Below are 19,076 nucleotides of genomic sequence, written 5' to 3'. Positions count from 1 at the left end.
TTCCAATTCTTGGCATAAAAGGTAATGAATTAGAGTTGCAAAGTAAGATATTTTCAGGCTTAGCCAATGAGTAAATTTCTACTGAATGACTATATTTATTTTTCAAAAAAGACTTTCATTTGAGGAAGACGATCAGAGTTGGGTAAAAAGAAGGGAGCTTACTAAGAGGGATACTTTTTAAAAAGGCAGAAAAGACAAGTGTGTTAATGAATATTTAAAAAAATAAACAAGAAAATGAAAGTAAGTTCAGAGGGGACACAAAGAAGCAGGTTTGGAAATGCCATGTTAAATTTAAATTATTTAAAAACCCGAGTTATTCATTGTAAAGATTCATGATATAATATATTCTGTCTTCTTTTTCTGTTCTTTGTTAGGCAAAATATCATATTTTGAATTGATGTTTCCTTAGTTCATAATAAAAATGAAAGTATTTAAAGTAGAAGATGACACTGATCAAAAAATAAATAAAATAAAACTTACCTGAGGCAGTGACAGACTAAATGACCTTTCACATGGTCACACAGTTAGTAGGTTTCATGTTTTCAGATTTAAGGCAAGGAGAACCCACAAATGCCATTTAGTTGCATTTTATAGATGAGGAAAGTGAGGCCAAAAAAGACTAAATGATTTGCCTAAAATCACAAATATTAGATTGTAAACCCTAAATCTAAGCCCAGATTCACTGACTCCAACCTCAGCACTCTTCTCTCAGAGACAGGACTTGAACCTGACTCCCACACTAATATTCTTGTCATTATAAAAAACTGACTTTCCACTTATAAAATGTCTCATACAAAAATTCATTTGCACCTTGTACTATTGTATATTAGTTATATGTCTCTAGTTACCTTATTAATAGCAAACATTTAGATAACATCATGTTACATATACATAGACATTTACATATATACACATACATATCAATTATCTCATTCAATCTTCACAACAATTCTATGAAATAGGTGCTGTTGGTATTCCTATTTTCCAGAAGAGGAAAATGGGGCTTAATCAAGTGCCTACAATGTTCCAAGCACTAGATTAAGCACTGAGGATGAAAAGAAAGTCAAAAACAGTACCTGTTCTCAAGGAGGTCTAAAGAGGGAGACAACATACAAATAAATATATACAAAATGTATAGAGGATAAAGTAAAATAATCAACAGATGGAAAGCACCAACATTAAAAGAGATTAGGAAAGGTTTCCTATAGAAAGTAAGATTTTAACTGGACCATGAGGAAAGCCAGAGAAGGCAAGAGGCAAGAATGAGCAGGGAAGGCATTCCAGGCATAGGAGACAGCCAATGAAAATATACAAGAAATAGAGTGTCTTGATCAAGGAACAACAAGAATACCAGTGTCACGGTGTCACATTGTTTATGGTAGGTAAAGGGTAGGGTATAAAATAAAGTGGAAATATCATAGGGGAGGGGAAGAGAAGGGCTTTGAATACCAAAGTTGCCTCTGAATTAGACAATAAGCTCCATGAAAGCAAGAACCATGCTTGCCTAAATCTCTCTCCATGGGCATTTTTGTGGGCATTTTTCATTATTGAGTTGATATTACTGGGTTTCTTGCTTTGTTACAAAATGTAATAATTTTTTTTTAATCTTCTGAATTGAAATGAATTTTAATTGAAAATCAAGTGATCTATTAAATGTTATAGTGTGTTGTAAGCTATAAGATACTAACATCTTCAGAGTGTTTACTATCATAAGATAGACCTTTAGAGCCATTGACTTTCCTTGGCTGCTTACCACTAGCCGGCTTTCTTCTTTGGGAGCCAGTCGTTCTAGGAGGTCACACCCCAGCTGATAGCAAAGAATGCTTGACTGACACAAGTGGCACTCAATAGCTCTTTCATCCTTCTGGCAAGTATGAGAACCACCCCAAGGAGCTTGGAAGACATTATTTATAATAGAAATGATGTCCTTAGACAGACTGTTTTCTAAGCCCATGGTAATTCCATCATCTTGTAACTCCATCTGCAGGATACAAGAGAAAAGGAAGGAATTTTGTGATTTTTTTTGTTTAATGATTTTTGTACACTCCTCCCCAAAAATAGTCTTCACCCCTTGATATTGTTTAATCCTTATTCAAAGATCAAACATATAACTATCTATGGTAAATTAATATGTATTCTTTTCCATGACTACTGATTTGAGGATTTATAGTAATAATATCAAAACAATGTGTGACTAGTAATGACAAAGAATTTTTTAATTAACAAACAAATCCCACTCCATCACTGAAGTGATCCTGGGCTCTTGGAAACTATTCTACTGGAATATAAGCCCTAATAGTTCCTACCCAGCTAGAAAGACTTGCCTGTAGAATCAGTAACAAACTGGGTCATCTGAAGAATAGCCAAGTTCAGGGTGAGAGGCTTTTTACTAGAAAGTTAGCTAATAGTGAAAACTATCTTTATTCATAGAAATTCATAAATAACTAGTACTAATACAGGGTAATTAGGGGGTAAAGGAGTGAAGGGAAAGAATCTACCCACACGGATGATGAAATCACCAAACCTTAAAATTCAGAAGTATTACACAGAGCAGAGCACAAGCATTTAAAGAAGCATCATCCTAATAAGTCACCAGTTTGGGAGGCTCGTTTTCCAATACCCTCCTTTTACTGAAAGCCCAGAGAAGCTCCTAATTTATTTCAATGATGCTGCTATTGCTTCAAATACTTTTGGAGGTCCCCTCTTGAAAACAATTCAGAGTGTGAGATCAGGCCTTAGTAAATGACATGCAGAAGAAGGATTTGATTTGTTTTGCTTGGCCTCAGAAACAAGCAGTGGGGAACAGTGTGGCAAATTTCAGTTCAACAATGGAAGAATTTCTAACAATTATAATCTAATAAATTGTTTTCTGAGGTAGTGAGATCTTGGCCAAATAAAGTATTTAAATAGGCACAGTATGTGAACAGTTCAAGCAAAACAAGAAATACTTGTCAGGGATACTATAGAAAGAATTTAAGAATTAAAGGTTAGCCTATATAATCTCCAAGACTTCTTTAAATTCTACAAGTCTATGACTTTATGATGACAAAATGAATAAAAAAAAGAAAATAAACTAAAGGAAAGCTTTTGTTTCTAGTACCTGCTTCAGGAGGAGATCAAACATGAGAATGAAACAATTCAGATTCATTTCATCATCTTCACAATCAAAGTCTATAGTCCTTCCTCCTGGGTGTCCAAAGTTCTTGAAAGGGCTCCGAAATGGACTGCGCATGGGACTTCGAAGTGGGCTCTGGAAAGGACTGGGAAATGGACTTAACATATGGTGTTGAACTCGGCGACCAGGGTCAGAGGCAACACTCACCTGTAGGAAAGAATTTTGAAACTTCATTGAGTATAATCAGCTAGTTTTGTGAAAAGAGTAATGGGACTGGAGGCAAAGATCCTAGCAAGCCTCAAGTCTCAGTTCCAACAAAGAGACTAGTTATGTGACCTCAAACAAGTAACTTTTGAGTTCTTCTGAGTAACTCTTTGAGCCTCAGTTTCTTCATCTATAATACTGATAATAATACATGTACTCCCTACATCCTAGGATTTTGTGAGGTGTTTTGTAATACTATACAAATGTGAGCTAATAATAAAAAGCCTTCAAAGATAACACTCTTCTAATTCTCTAATAAACAGAATAAATGTTTCCAAACACCATTCATTTAGAAATTAAGTGAATTGATTCACAACCAATAAAGAGGAAATAAAAGCAATTCCAGCCACATGCCAATAAAAGTGACAATCTAAATGAAATAGATGATTATTTACAAAAATATAAATAGCCCAGATTAACAGAATAAGAAACAGACTTCAATAACTCTATCTTAAAAAATTATTGAACAAGCCATAAATGAACTCCCTAAAGGAAAAAAAACAAATAAATTTACATATGAATTGTATCAAATATTTAAAGAACAATTAATTCCAGTATTACATAAATTATTTTTTAAAATAAGTAAAGAATCATCCTTCTACTTCTAAGTTAGGTAAGCAATAGCCTAATACTTCTTCTCTCCCACATTTTCTTTCAGAGTCTCCCAAACATTAAGTGAGCTCTGGTAATACATGTGTCAACTTCATCATCTATGTGTACATTCCTGGAAAAGTATATTGTGAAGGTTGGTGAATTCAAAATTTCTCCATTTGCTATAACCAATGGTTCCATATATAGATGGTGTGCTGCTGGATGGTGGAAAACCTGTGTTTTCTTGATTTTAATTATTTAGACAAAATTAACACAAGATACCCTTTGATCCAGCAATGTTTCACCTGGGCTAATATCCCAAAAAGATCTTAAAGGAGGAAAAGGGATCCACAAGTGCAAAAATGTTTGTGGCAGCCCTTTTTGTAGTGGCAAGAAACTGGAAACTGGGTGGATGCCCAATTTGTTCATTGGGGAATGACTGAATAAATTATGGCATATAAATGTTATGGAATACTATTGTTCTATAAGAAACAAACAGCAGGATGATTTCAGAAAGGCCTGGAGAGATTTATACAAACTGATGCTAAGTGAAATGAGCAGAACCAGGAGATCATTATACATGGCAACAAGATTATATGATGATCAATTCTGATGAACATGGCTCTCTTCAACAATGAGATGATTCAGACCAGTTCCAATTGTTCAGTGATGAAGAAAGCCATCTACACCCAGAGAGAAGTCTGTAGGAACTGAGTGTGGTACACAACGTAGCATTTTCACTCTTTTTGTTGTTAGCTTGCATTTTATTTTGCATCTCTTTTTTTCTTGTGTGGAATGATACTTGTATAAATATGTATAAATATATTGGATTTAATATATATTTCTACATGTTTAATATATATTGGACTATTGACATTTAGGAGAGGACGTGGGGGAAGGGGAGGAAATTGGAACATAGGGTTTTGCAAGAGCTAATGTTAAAGAATTGTCCAGGGATATGTTTTGAAAAATAAAAAGCTTTAATAAAAACAACAACAACAAAATTAGCACATAGTAGCAGAAAAATCAATCTTTTGTTGCATTTTGCTTCAGAGCCTGCCTTACAATCATCTGCAAACCTATCCATAATGCAAACAAAAAAATTATGTACCAACTCCATTTTAATCTTGGCTTATAGCCTTTTCAAGTTAAATAGTTTATCTTCTGTATGGTAGCTGACCTTGATACTGATGTCATCCTCAATGAAGGCTTCTGACAACATTGATGAAAACATCTAAAAAGTATGGGAGCAAGTATGTAGCCCTGTTCCATTCCACTGGTGATTGATGATTCAAGAGCATTTTCTATTTTCCAGAACCTGAGCTAGCATGCCTACCAAACTGAAAGTCTTCAGAGTCATTCTGCTGACTTCATTATTGTCTGCCTGTGAAACCTGAACAATATGCCAGTGCTATGTCAGGAAACTAAATATGCACAATAATTCTTCTGAATTGTCAGAGGAAGATTCTGAAGATTACCTGGCAATGTAAGGTACTGGACACTAATATGGTACTTTCTCTAGCCATACTGTCAAGTATTCAAATTCTCCTACAGAGCTTCTCCACTTGTTGTTAACTGATGGCTCCACATATGGATGGTGTGGTGCACCAACTGTCTCTTCACTTTAGTCTTGGCATGTAGTCTTTCCAAGTAAGTCATTTACCATCAATGTACAGTAGCTGACCTCGATGTTGCTTCCACCCTCATTGAAGATGTCTAGCAATGTTGTTATTTACCATGTTTTGCTGAATAGACTGTTTTATAGAAAGTTCACACAAGAGAAGCAATTTCAAAGAGGTAAAAAGAAGCAATGCAAGAATAACCCCAGGATTTCTCTGAAGAACTCTGGTATCAAATGTGAGACATTGAAGACACTGGCAAAGAACTGCCCCATATGGTATGCCCATATCAAAGAAGGTGCTGTGCTCTAAACAAAGCAGAATTGCAATAGCTCAAAGAAACATAAAATCCATAAATTTAAAGAAATCTTCATTTCATTTCTCTAAGTGCCGATTAGCCCTCAGGTTCCAACTCCTCTCCTTCCAATATAGGACAAGTAGACTTTTTAAGTATCAAATCCCCCAATGCTTAATCCAGTCAATGTAAAGTCATCATCTCCTTTCACTGACCATCCTTCTTCACCCATAGGAACATTCACGAATGGAAACCCCTTCCATCTCCAAAGTAAGGTCTTATTCCTTCCTTCCTTTTTTTAATTTTCAGCCCCTCTTTCTCACTCACTCACCTGTAGATTCTTTTCTTTCTGAGACCTCAGAGGTTATCTTCCCCTTCATTGCTAGTTCTTGATTTTAGCACAGGCCATCACACATTCCTCTATCTGTCCCCCTTTACCTACTTTTTATGTGCCCACCCATGCCCCACACGAAGAAAGCATTAATTCACCTGTAGTGAGGATATTAAGGTTCTTTCTGTAATGCCCCCTTCCTGTCTTCTCTTCACTATTACCTTTACCTAACTTTGACCTTCATTCCTGTAGCTTTGTGTGCATTTGAAAGAACTCTTTTACTGATCTCTCTGTTGTCACTTTGTTACTCTTGCTGTTCTTAATGCTGCATTTATTGACTCCTGTTTTGCTGTTGTTTAGGATGTTTAAGAAGCAAATAAAGTGACCTTTTAAGCAAACATATGTTTGGTATTTGAACAATGTGGCCAGCCCATCAGAATTGTGTTCTTTGCTTTTCAGATGATGAAATTGAAACTATTACCACTCATGTGAAAGATTGTTCCAAATCACTATTGATCAGAGAAATGCAAATTAAGACAACTCTGAGATACCATTATACACCTGTCAGATTGGCTAGAGTGACAGGAAAAAATAATGATGAATGTTGGAGGGGATGCGGGAAAACTGGGACACTAATGCATTGTTGGTGGAGTTGTGAACGAATCCAACCATTCTGGAGAGCAATCTGGAATTATGCCCAAAAAATTATCCAATTGTGCATACCCTTTGATCCAGCAGTGTTTCTATTGGGCTTATATCCCAAAGAAATACTAAAGAAGGGAAAGGGACCTGTATGTGACAAAATGTTTGTAGCAGCCCTGTTTGTAGTGGCTAGAAACTGGAAAATGAATGGATGCCCATCAATTGGAGAATGGCTGAGTAAATTGTGGTATATGAATGTTATGGAATATTATTGTTCGGTAAGAAATGACCAGCAGGATGAATACAGAGAGGACTGGCGAGACTTACATGATCTGATGCTAAGTGAAATGAGCAGAACCAGGAGATCATTATACACTTCGACAACGATATTGTATGAGGACATATTTTGATGGAAGTGGATTTCTTTGACAAAGAGACCTGAGTTTCAATTGATAAATGACAGACAAAAGCAGCTACACCCAAAGAAAGAACACTGGGAAACGAATGTGAACTATCTGCATTTTTGTTTTTCTTCCTGGGTTATTTATACCTTCTGAATCCAATTCTCCCTGTGCAACAAGAGAACTGTTCGGTTCTGCAAACATATATTGTATCTAGGATATACTGCAACATATCCAACATATAAAGGACTGCTTGCCATCTAGGGGAGGGGGTGGAGGGAGAGAGGGGAAAAAAATTGGAACAGAAACGAGTGCAAGGGATAATGTTGTAAAAAAAATTACCCTGGCATGGATTCTGTCAATATAAAGTAATTATTAAATAAAAATTTAAAAAAAAAAAAAACTCTGACGTTTAAAAAAAAAAAGAAAGAAAGAAATGACCAGCAGGATGAATACAGAGAGGACTGGCGAGACTTACATGAACTGATGCTAAGTGAAATGAGCAGAACCAGGAGATCATTATACACTTCAACAACGATAATGTATGAGGATGTATTCTGATGGAAGTGGATTTCTTTGACAAAGAGACCTAACTCAGTTTCAGTTGATAAATGATGGACAGAAGCAGCTACACCCAAAGAAAGAACACTGGGAAATGAATATAAACTATCTACATTTTTGTTTTTCTTCCCGAGTTATTTTTACCTTCTGAATCCAATTCTCCTTGTGCAACAAGAGAACTGTTCGGTTCTGCACGCATATATTGTATCTAGGATATACAGCAACATATTTAACATATATAGGACTGCTTGCCATCTAGGGGAGGGGGTGGAGAGAGGGAGGAGAAAAATCGGAACAGAAGTGAGTGCAAGGGATAATGTTGTAAAAAATTACCATGGCATGGGTTCTGTCAATAAAAAGTTATTATAAAATTAAAAAAAAAAAAAGAATTGTGCTCTTTGCAGCAGAGTTTGAATGCCTGGCAGTTCAGCTAATGAAAGGACTTTAGTGTCCTTTCCTTATCTTGTCCAGTACCTTATCTTGCTAGATGATCTTCTGAATTTTCCTAAGACAATTCAAATGGAATGGAGTGATTGTATCCTGGCATGGAGCTGGTATACTATCCAGATTTCACAAGCAAACAATTAGGTCAGCACAACCTCCTGTAAACCTCCAGTTGGTAAGTAGTCTAATTACCTCTGGCAACACAGCTAAAACATTATGTTAAAAGCATGGGAACAAGCACAAAGGCCTGCTTCCACTGATGATTGGGAAAGCACAAGAGCATCATCCGTTACTCAGAACCCATGTACGCATGCCATCATGGAACTGGCATATAATATTGATGAACTTCTCTGGGCAACCAAATTTTGCCAAGATCTTCCATAAGCCTTCACAACTAAGAATATCAAAGGCCTTGGTTAGATTAATGGATATTGTGTATAGACCTCTGTTCTGCTTCTGGCATTTCTCCTGGAATTGTTGGTCAGCAAATACCATATCAACTGTTCTATGGCTCTTTCTGAAGCCACACTACTTCTCAGGTAGATGACCATCTTTCAGGTGAACAATTAGCCTATTAAGGAGTCTCTGGCAAGAATCTTGCCAGCAATGACTACGAAAAAGACATCCCTGGGATTGTCACAGGACACAAAGAACACAGTAATCTAGTGTTTGATAAATCCAAAGATCCCTGTTATTGGGGCAAGAACTCACTATTTGATAAAAACTTCTGGGAAAACTGGGAAAGAAGTCTGGCAGAAACTAGGAATAAATACCAGGCATTCACACCACATACCAAAGTACACTCAAAATTAGTGCATGATTGAGACAAAGTATAATAACAGCAGAGAAAAAACTTCTTGTCAGATTTATGGATAGGAGAAGAATTTATGACCAAACAAGAAATTTAAAAGTTGTTAGGGAACAAAATGGATAATTTTGAATAAATTTATTTTTTTGCACAAACAAAACCAATGTATCTAAAATTAGAAGAAAAGTAGGAATCTAGGGAAAAAGTAGGAAAAAATCTTTACAGAAAGTTTCTGTAATAAAGGACTCATTTCTAAAATAATAGGGAACTGAGTCAAATCTATAATAAGAAGAACCATTACTCAATTTATAAAAAAAAATATGAACAGATAACTCTCAGAGGAAAAATCCAAACTATCAATAGACATGTGAAAAAATAACCTAAATCATTAATAATTAGAGAAATGCAAATTAAGACAATTCTGAAATACTAACTCATACCCAACAGTTTGCCTAAGATGGCCAAAAAGGAAAATGACAAAACCTATAGTGGTTATGAGAAAAGAAGTACATTAATGCACTCTTAGTGGGGTTGTAAACTAGTTTAACTATTCTGGAATGCAATTTGGAACTATGCTCAAAAAGCCATCAAACTGTGTGATTTTAAAATAAAATACTATATCTTCCCCTAGGATCAAGTATATAGGAAAAAAATCATTAAATTACACATTCTTTTTGGAAAAAAATTGAATGAATCATATAAAAATATGAAATAAAACTCAAATTTTTTAGAATAGCTAATTTGTACTACATGTATAAAGTACTAAGACACTAAAGGAAAAAGACATTTGAATTTACTTTTATATTTAGATTGTAATATTTTAAATAAACTCTCCTAAATGTTATTAGATCTTTCTGTAATAGAAGTTCTAGGGAATAATCATCTCAAAACAAAATATTATAAGGTACTATTGAAAATCATTATGCACAATATGTATTGTATCTAGGATATACTGCAACATATTTAACATATATAGGACTGCTTGCCATCTTGGGGGGGGGGGAGGGAGGGGAAAAATCGAAACATAACCGAGTGCAAGGGATAATGTTGTAAAAAATTACCCTGGCATGGATTCTGTCAATACAAAGTTATTATTCAATAAAATAAAATTTAAAAAAAAAAGAAAATCATTATGCACAAGAATTGGAAATTCAATGACAAATGAAAGATGGAGAGCCAAGTACTGTCAATATTAAACACACACACATAGATAGATATATATCTATTTGGTATTACTAAAAGCCTCTCTTATTAAAGTCCACAGCTGTGGAAGCATTCACTATATAAAGTATAATATTAAATCTGGATCTGCTACTTGCTACCTATGTAATTTTAAGTAAGTCATTTCCTATCTCTGGACTCTCAGTTTGTTATAAAATAAGGAGATTTGACTCAATAACATCTAAATCTCTCCTATCTCTAAATCTTTTTCCTCATGAACATAATAAATCCTTCTCCAGTGATTGACCATGGCATGAAATTGAAGGATAGTAGAAAATAAATTAAGAGTTACATATTATAAAATTGGGAAATGTTCAACCAAGGGCCTAGATTATGTCTGTCATCCTAAAACTAGTCAGACTAAAGACTGACAAATCCTTTCTCAGAAAGTTGGCCACCAGGGATGATTTATTTTGGCCATAATAATTTACATCTACAGTATGTATTTAAACACTTAAATATAATTAGTTTTTTTTACATACTTTAGGATTATAGATTTAAAGCTAAAGGGATCTTAGAGATTATTGCGTCCAACTCTCTCATTTTACCAATAGGTACACCGAGGCTCAAAGAGGTTAAATAGCTTTCCCAAGCTTACACAACTAGTAAATATCTGAGATAGGCCTTATACCAAGGTCTTCTTATCTCCAAGTCTAGTGCTCTATTTACTTCTCTACACTTTCTACAATATTTATCAGTAACAGAAGTACCTGCAGTAATGAAACCACAGATTCTACAATAGTAAATTACAACTGGCAATTTGTGAATTTTTAACAAGCAAATTTAAGAAGTAATTTAAGTATCAACTCAATAAATCAAAAATGGTCTTGGACAATTGGGTTGTCCAAGAGATTGGATGAATCTCTCTTGGCCTCACTTTCCTCATCCACCAAATGGAGATAATTCCTGCCCAATGCTGCCTGCTACACAGATAGGGATGTTGAGAGCTCAAAAAAATATTACCCATGAAATAACTGACAACATAAACATAAGTTATACAAATCACTATATAGCATTATTAACGATTATGATGATTATAGAATGATCTAGGTAGTTTATTGTTTGTGGCCTATTTTTAAAAAACTGAAGACTATACTGATTTAAAAAAAGTAGCTCATCCAAAGTTATCCACATACAGAAAAAAGAAATGATGGAGTCAATGCAGATAAAGTACACTATTTTCACTCTCTTTGTTCTTTTTCATGTTTTTTCCTTTTGTTCTGTTTCTTTTTTCACAATATGACTAGTATGGAAATATATGTAACATTTGTACATGTATAATCTATATCTGATTGCTTGCTGTTTTGGGGAGGGGAAAGGAGAAGGAAGATTATAGAAAAAAATTGGAACTCAAAATCTTATGTTAAAATGTTGAAAACTATTTTACATGTAATTGGAAAAAAATAAAATACTATTTACATAAAAATCAATGTAACTGACACCATCTTAAAAAAAAAAAAGAGTAGCTCATTAAGATTTGCACTACATGCAAATTAAAGATGTTGCCTCTAACTGAAGTGAGAGACATAAAGACAACCAGCTACTCTTCACATGCCCTAAGGAAGTTTGAGATACAAGAGCAAAAGGAGGCAAAAAGTTTGGTAAGAGAGAAGAAAAGTTTTGCAAGATAGAGAGGGAAATAAATGGTAGCAGCTCTCTTCATCAAACAAGAAGGGCAAAAAAGAGAAATTATCTACTCCAAAAAACATTCTAGACTTCAGGAGAATGAATATATCTCTTCTCTGAACTCATAAAACAACTTGCTTATGCTTTTACATTATATTCTCCTACATATTACAGATTGATCTTACCTCTCTACTAGACTATAAATTCCATTAACTCCCATTTCTATACTTAACAATTTACAAAATGTTTTTCTTACAACACTGTGGAATACTGAGTATTTCCCCTGCTAGAGTTTCTATTCCATAATGACAGAGATCATATCTTATAATTTTTCAGTCTTCCTCCATAAAGCATAGAACAGAGGCATAGAGATGCTTAATAAACATGTGTTAAATTGATAGATATAAATTTTAAAGAATAAAAATTACATTTGATTATATATTCCATTTGGCAATTCCTAGATCCAACATTTCATAGTTTATAAAAATCTTATATGATAAAAAAAAAGGCAAGATGGGAAAAAAACTAGTCATCATTTACAAATATCTGGGCCTTCAAAGTCAAACTTAGACACTGGTGTAAATTGGCAATGCTTTCCAGGCTCAACAAACAAGATAAACAAGAAGAATTTGAGTGATAATTACCCTTCGAGCTGCAAGAGTCCCTGCCAGCTCACTGACTCTTGATTTTCTTTGATTTGCTAGCTCTTTGACAGAATTAACTCCATCAGAAAACATGCTTATTAGTAGCTGAAGTGGAACCATGATGTCTAACTCTGATAATACCTGAAGAAAGACAAACATATATACATAACAAAAAGAGAAAAAATATAGATTTTCAAAATCTAAATAAGGAGACATAACAATTTTTAGAAAATTAATTATTTAACATGAAGTCATTTTGTCTTGTAGATTATTTGGATATCAGTAACAAGTAATGAAGAAAGACAGTGGACTGGGAGTTGCAGGACCTATTTTTTAGTTCTCTTGTGACCACCTGTATGGCCTTGGATAAGTGACTATATTTCTGGTCCTCCATTTTCTTGTCTGTAACTTGTAAGTTCCATTAGGTTAGGGACTATGCTATTCATTTTTAATTCCTTTATATTCTCCACACTGCCTAACATAGGGATATTGTATGGAGGAACAGTCATTCATTAAATGTTGATGAAAGGAATGAGTATAAAACCAGAAGATTAAATTAGAGGATCTCTTTAACTTCTCCTCATTCTTAAAATTCTCTGTTCTAATATTCTTTGTTATTAAGTATCAGAAGTAATAATGATTAATAGCAATAATAATAGCTAGTTTAAGATTTGCAAAGTGCTTTACAAATATTACCTCACTTTATCATCTCAACAACCTTGGAAAATAGGTGCTATTATTATCCCCATTTTGCAGATCAAGAAACTCAAGCAGAAAAAAAAATTAAGTCACTTGCACAAGGTCACACAGTTATTAAATGTATGAAGTCAAATTTGAATTCATGTTTTCTTGGCTCCAGGTCCACAGCCTTTTCAATTGTACTATCCAGATGCCATGTTTTTCCTCTCTCCTGTCCCCAACACATTTATATTTTTCTTATTCTAAAAAGATAGAGAACAATGAAAGTTTATTCTCTCTCACTATAAACAGTAACTAAACACTTCTAAAAATTAATTAGGAAGGATTCATTTTCTGGACCAAAAATGTAAAACAAATTCACCAAAATTTCATTTGTGACAAAAACAACAAATAAACAAAAATGATGGATCTCTATAAAATGTATTCTCTTTTCCTGGTACATTCTTCATTCACCATCTTTAGCTCTGCCTGTCCAATTTCTATCCATTCTTCAGGATCTAGATAAAAAGTTTTCCTCCATAAATCCTTCTTTTATCTTCTCATAGATCAAAGTGATCTCTCTCATATCAATTCTCTAATAGTATTTGTTACTCTTTTTATGCACTTATCACCCTCTATTTTGTCCTATGTCTATGTTTATGAGTTATCATCTTCCCTAGTAGAACCAAAGCACCAAGAAGGCAATGAATACTTGTTATCTAAACTTTGTGTTTCCCATATGAAGAAGAAAAATAGAAAACACAATGATTTTGCAAAATCTTGATGAACTAATCCTCCAATCACTTAGCATCCAGATATTAGAAGGTAACTACTCCCTGTTAAAGGAGAAATGAAATATTAACAAACTATGTAAGGATAAGATAAGATAAACTGTCTACTTGTTATCCTTGGGTCAAAAACAACTTCTTTAACAATTGTAAATGTATTTGGTTTTTTCCCTTTGTCTCTTGCCTTTGAACAGTGAATGTTTTCTTAAACTTTAATGATAAATCCTACCAAATGTTCTTCTTTTCTCCATTAAATGTTCCCCTTGTTTCTCTACCCCTCTGTCTCCTGTAAAATGCATTATTTATCTAGCTTAAGTTACTAAACAACATTGCTGATTGGGCCTGAAATATCATAAAAACAAGTCTACATCCCAGAAAGGTAAATCTGCTATCAGCAAGAGCTGTAAGTCCTCCCTTAGAGTTTCTTCTCCCTTTTATTAACTTCTTTAATAAAGCTCTTTGCTTTTAGTTTGGCCTCTTATCTTTTTCTTAGTTATCAGATCCCTGCTAACCAGTAGGCCTCTCCAAAGAAATTCAATGAGGATTGCCCTACACCTACCATCCAAAACTGGTTTTAATAGTTTAATAATTATTTAATAACTTAATAACTGTTTGTTAAGTGAATGAATGTTTTCAGCTCTCTAAAGCAGTTATCAGGTAAGATTGGGTATTACAATTATTAGAATTTGTACCATCCCCCTTACAGAAGCTCTATTCCAAAAAGATTAGGACTATATCTTATCTAAATTTTGTATCTGCTCTAGTATTCAAAATGCTCTGTTCAAGATAAGTGCTTAATAAATATTTTTAATATTAAGTAAGTGAATAAATGAGCTGAATAAAATTAATAGGGGTCCTAGTTTATCCTTTTTCTAATGTAATATAAATAGTTCTCCCATTATACATATGTGGGTGAAGATGATGGAAATGATCTTGTATTTATGCAACCTAGAAATACTACCATCATTTAGACAATATTTACACTATTTGTCATTTAACCCCAAAGGGTCTCCTTTTCCCAGGTTATCATTCTTTTCTTCATGATCAACCAGCATCCCTGACTTACATGAAGCCATAGTAGAGCTTGCTCCTGCACAGAAGAGGGATATCCTGTGAACCGGCAACTGATAAATCCAAACATCTCTTCCATTGAGAAGGGAAGAGGGCAAAGCTCGATGTCAAACATTTTGCTACAAAGGAAAAAAAGAAAGTCAATTAATATCAGGAATATATTTCCAACTACCCTGTACTTTTGGGGGTCAAATCATATATATTTTCACACACACACTATTCTTCCACTAGTTCATGTCTTATATGATTCAATCACATCAGCAGTCACATACAAAAGTATAAAATTGTACAAAGGCAATATAGAATAATATAATGGCTATAGAGTTAGAAACATCACTTGGGTGTATAACCATTATCAAATCACAATTTTTTAAGCCTCAGTTTCCCCATTTGTATAATGAATATAATATTACTTATAAAATTATCATAAGACTAAAATGAAGTACTGCATATAAAAAATTTTGAAAACTTTAAAACAATATATAAATGTCAGCTCCTATCCTATCATATAGAATGTTTATTTTTGTACAAGGACTTAGATCTGAGATACAATTTTGGACTCACAACTTACTAGATGTGTCACTTGAGTTATCTGGGGCTCAATTACCTCATTTGTAAAATTAGGAGATGGAACTAGATGAATGCTAAGATTCCTTCTAACTCTAATCCATATTCAAGAACTGTCATATGAACTATTATATCACCTAATTGAATTCCCTTTTTTCCAATATTCCTTTTTTCGATATATCTTCCAAACATATGCCAAAATAATCTTCATAAAGCACAGATCTGATCATATTATATCCCTGTTCAAAAATTCTCTATGACTCCCTATTTCAAGATAAGTTATAATCTTCTAAATCTGACATTTAAGACCCCCCTATAATATGGCTTTGAGCTCTCTCAACAGAGATTTTCATGATACTCCCCTTCATGGTCAAACTGTTCCCCAAACTTTACATTCTATTGCCTGACTTCATGCAGTCACACTTGGTATCTCAAGTACACACCTTTATTATGTCCACATTTGAAAATCCCTACCATTTTTCAGGGCTCAATTTAAGTGCCATATGCTCCTTGAGCTTTCTTTCATCTTCCCTTAGGGTTCTCTCCTTCTTCAAAGTGTCTTATATTATACTATATTTTGTAATGCATCTTATATTTTTCCATAAGATATAAGTTCTCCTATAAGCTCCTTGATGATAAGAATTATTTCACTTTATCTCTTTATTACCAGATCTTAGCATAATTCTTATATATAGCAAGAGCTTCATAAACATTTATCAAACTGAATTTGAATTCTATATAGTATATTCCAACGTTCTTTGACATTCTGTGTTCTAAGTTCCTTTCCAGAACTGACATTTTATGAATCTATTTACATGTGATATATTCAGAATGACTCATTATAAGAAATTAATTATTAAAAAATATATTAATAATGTATTAGTACTTGTTCCCATTTTTATTAAAAGCTAAAAGAAAGGATTTAGTATCTAAGAAATTGAGATCAAAGCTACCTTGTAGCATTTAACTTTTTTGACATTGCTTCTATCCTATCATATAAAATTAGAATTATGAATAAATCCTCCATTATATTTATAATTATTCATCATTTAACATGAACAAAGTCTCTTCTGAACAATGCTCTAATCACTAGATGTAGTTCCCTAACTATCATTTAATTCCTGGGATTGAAAACTCCATTAAGTTCCAGATTTAGCTAACAAATTTCTTGACACTTTGACCTACCTTAAAACTTCCCTGAATTCTTTTAGCTGGTTATCTGGTACTTCCGTTCTGATGGCTTCTAGCCATTCTGGCATGATGCATTCCCACACAGGTTGACTGATCACATTGTAGGGAATCAGGCAAAGAATGCGGTTGAGACCTTCCTTTAGCTGAGTCACTGTGCTGCAGGACTTGTCCCAGTACCCACCAACCTAAGGGGATTTCCAATGCCAAAAGAAGAAAGAATATAATATACTTACAACCATTAGTGACAAGCATTTCCCCTAAGAAGCTGAGTGTGCTTCTAAGATTAACATCTAGATATGTTTAAGACCTATGCTAAAAAGCCCCCAAATAAGTCTGTCTCCTCCTATGGGATATGTTCATCCATCTGGGTTAGATTTCAAGTGTGCAGTTATTCTATGCAGGGTATTCTATGCATTTGGAGCAGTAACATTACAGCTAACAAGTCACCATTTGTGCATTTCCCCTTTATATTTGGCCAGGAGACATAGTTTTTAGCAATATTAGTGACTAAGATGGCATATCCATCTCCAAAACAGTAGCTATAACACACCCTCCCATAAATCTAGGGCACAAACATGGAGTACAAAAGCAATTAGGCACATGTATATTGAAACATAGTCAAAGAATCTCCAACTCCAAAACTATAGGGTCTCAGTGTCCTTTTCTTCTCTTAAGAGTCCTCACATTGGTTCCCTTTCAGTTATGATACCTGTGAAGAGACTAAAGGCCTCTCTGTATCAATGTCTGCTTAAACTGGGTGTCTTCATTTCCTCAACTGGACCTCAAACTCTACAACAGTTAGATGAGCATTTCCTCTGGGTGAGTAGCTCTGCTGCTAAACCCCATGGCTGATGGCACAGAGGTGTGGGTGAAGGAAAAGGAAAGAAAATGTCCTCCTTAAAGCAGTAAAGAGTATAAGACTCTGGCTCAACTATCTCTAAATAACTAGGCATGTCTTTTAAGGGTAGCACACAAAGTATTCCCCATCATTGCTTGTCCAAGGACATCAGTACTCAAGGGATTTGTTCACAGTTCATATTGTTGAACAGGATTATCAACAGGATAGTCTCATTTTTTACAATTAATTTAATATCTCCTTGATGGCTCCTTTTCCATATTAAGTCCTGAGCTTTCAAAGACCCACTCCCTTACACTGTAACTCTAGTTAAATATTTTCTTGTTCCCAACAAAGTAACTGGGGTGCATTTTGACAAAGACCATGAGGCATAGTTCACAATCCAGAATTTAATATTTTTCCACAAGGATAGATGCCCACATAAGCATTGAGCTTAAGGATTATACTCACTTCCAAATTGACAATTACTTAATTTTAACAAGAAAACACTTTTTTACAAATTTCTCCTAAATGTTTGCAAAGGCACTCAAATCAAATTCAATAAAGAAAAAGAATGTCTTCCTCTTCAGAGGGAAACCTGGTTCAGAAGACATCAAAAACATGTAGGCCCTTCTCCTAGGGTCTACTGGCAATATATCTTCACATAAGAAATCACACAGCTTTGTCTTTGTTCTTATTTAAAACACAAAATCCCTAAGCAGTAAGGGAGAGGGAGGAACTTGTCCAACCCACTAAAAGGCCCTTTTGCTCTGGATTCAAATATGCAGAAAAGGTTCAGTCCTAGTGTTGAGGTTCAAAGGAGACCCCAAGAGGTTGGAGTTTCAGATTGGTGTCACAAGGTGTCTCAAAAGAATTTGCAGGCTTGAACCCATCTCCAAGTCAAGGGGGGAAGTTTATTACAATTGCAAAACCAATTGAAACAGCTTACGTTCCAAAAGAATTTAGAAAAGAAGCAAAAGAAAGAAGATAAAGTTGTAGGAAAAAAATAAAGAGATCAGGTGCTTCATGTCACTGATATGCTAATTTTATGGCTTAGAAGTGGAGTTCAGGAATGGTCTGGTGTGTACCTCATTTTTGTCTCAGGAACTTTGTTATTACAAACCAAAAAATTGTAATTTGACAGCCAGCATTGTTTGTGGAACTTACAATACTCCCAAAGCCAGGTGGCTTTAGGATTAAGGCCAAAATTGCACTGGGGTTACTGCCACATCTCTCCTAGAAGCTGCAACCCATCACTAGGAAATGAAATTTCTCCTGGGTCCCTTCAATACCCAGCACACCCCCACTCTCTTCAAAGTCTACTATAATACATCAGATCGAAGTATGAACTTGCCCTCACTAGGACAAATAAGTTAAGGAAAAT

General features: G+C 34.4%; 1 protein-coding gene across 1 annotated transcript in view; it reads right to left on the bottom strand.

The window, feature by feature from the left end:
- The window catches only part of UNC79 (unc-79 homolog, NALCN channel complex subunit), a 325,074-nt gene that overhangs the window by 174,639 nt on the left and 131,359 nt on the right, over positions 1-19,076 (bottom strand). Inside the window, exons 15-19 of the mRNA XM_051977373.1 lie at positions 16,852-17,042; positions 15,095-15,218; positions 12,563-12,703; positions 3,101-3,322; positions 1,754-1,981 (exon numbers count right to left, since the gene is read on the bottom strand). Coding sequence (XP_051833333.1) covers positions 1,754-1,981; positions 3,101-3,322; positions 12,563-12,703; positions 15,095-15,218; positions 16,852-17,042 — 906 coding nt within the window. The remainder of the gene's footprint in view (positions 1-1,753; positions 1,982-3,100; positions 3,323-12,562; positions 12,704-15,094; positions 15,219-16,851; positions 17,043-19,076) is intronic.

The sequence above is a fragment of the Antechinus flavipes genome, chromosome 2, assembly GCF_016432865.1.
Source record: "Antechinus flavipes isolate AdamAnt ecotype Samford, QLD, Australia chromosome 2, AdamAnt_v2, whole genome shotgun sequence".
Classification (NCBI taxonomy): domain Eukaryota; kingdom Metazoa; phylum Chordata; class Mammalia; order Dasyuromorphia; family Dasyuridae; genus Antechinus; species Antechinus flavipes.
This window is presented reverse-complemented; position numbering and strand designations above follow the sequence as displayed.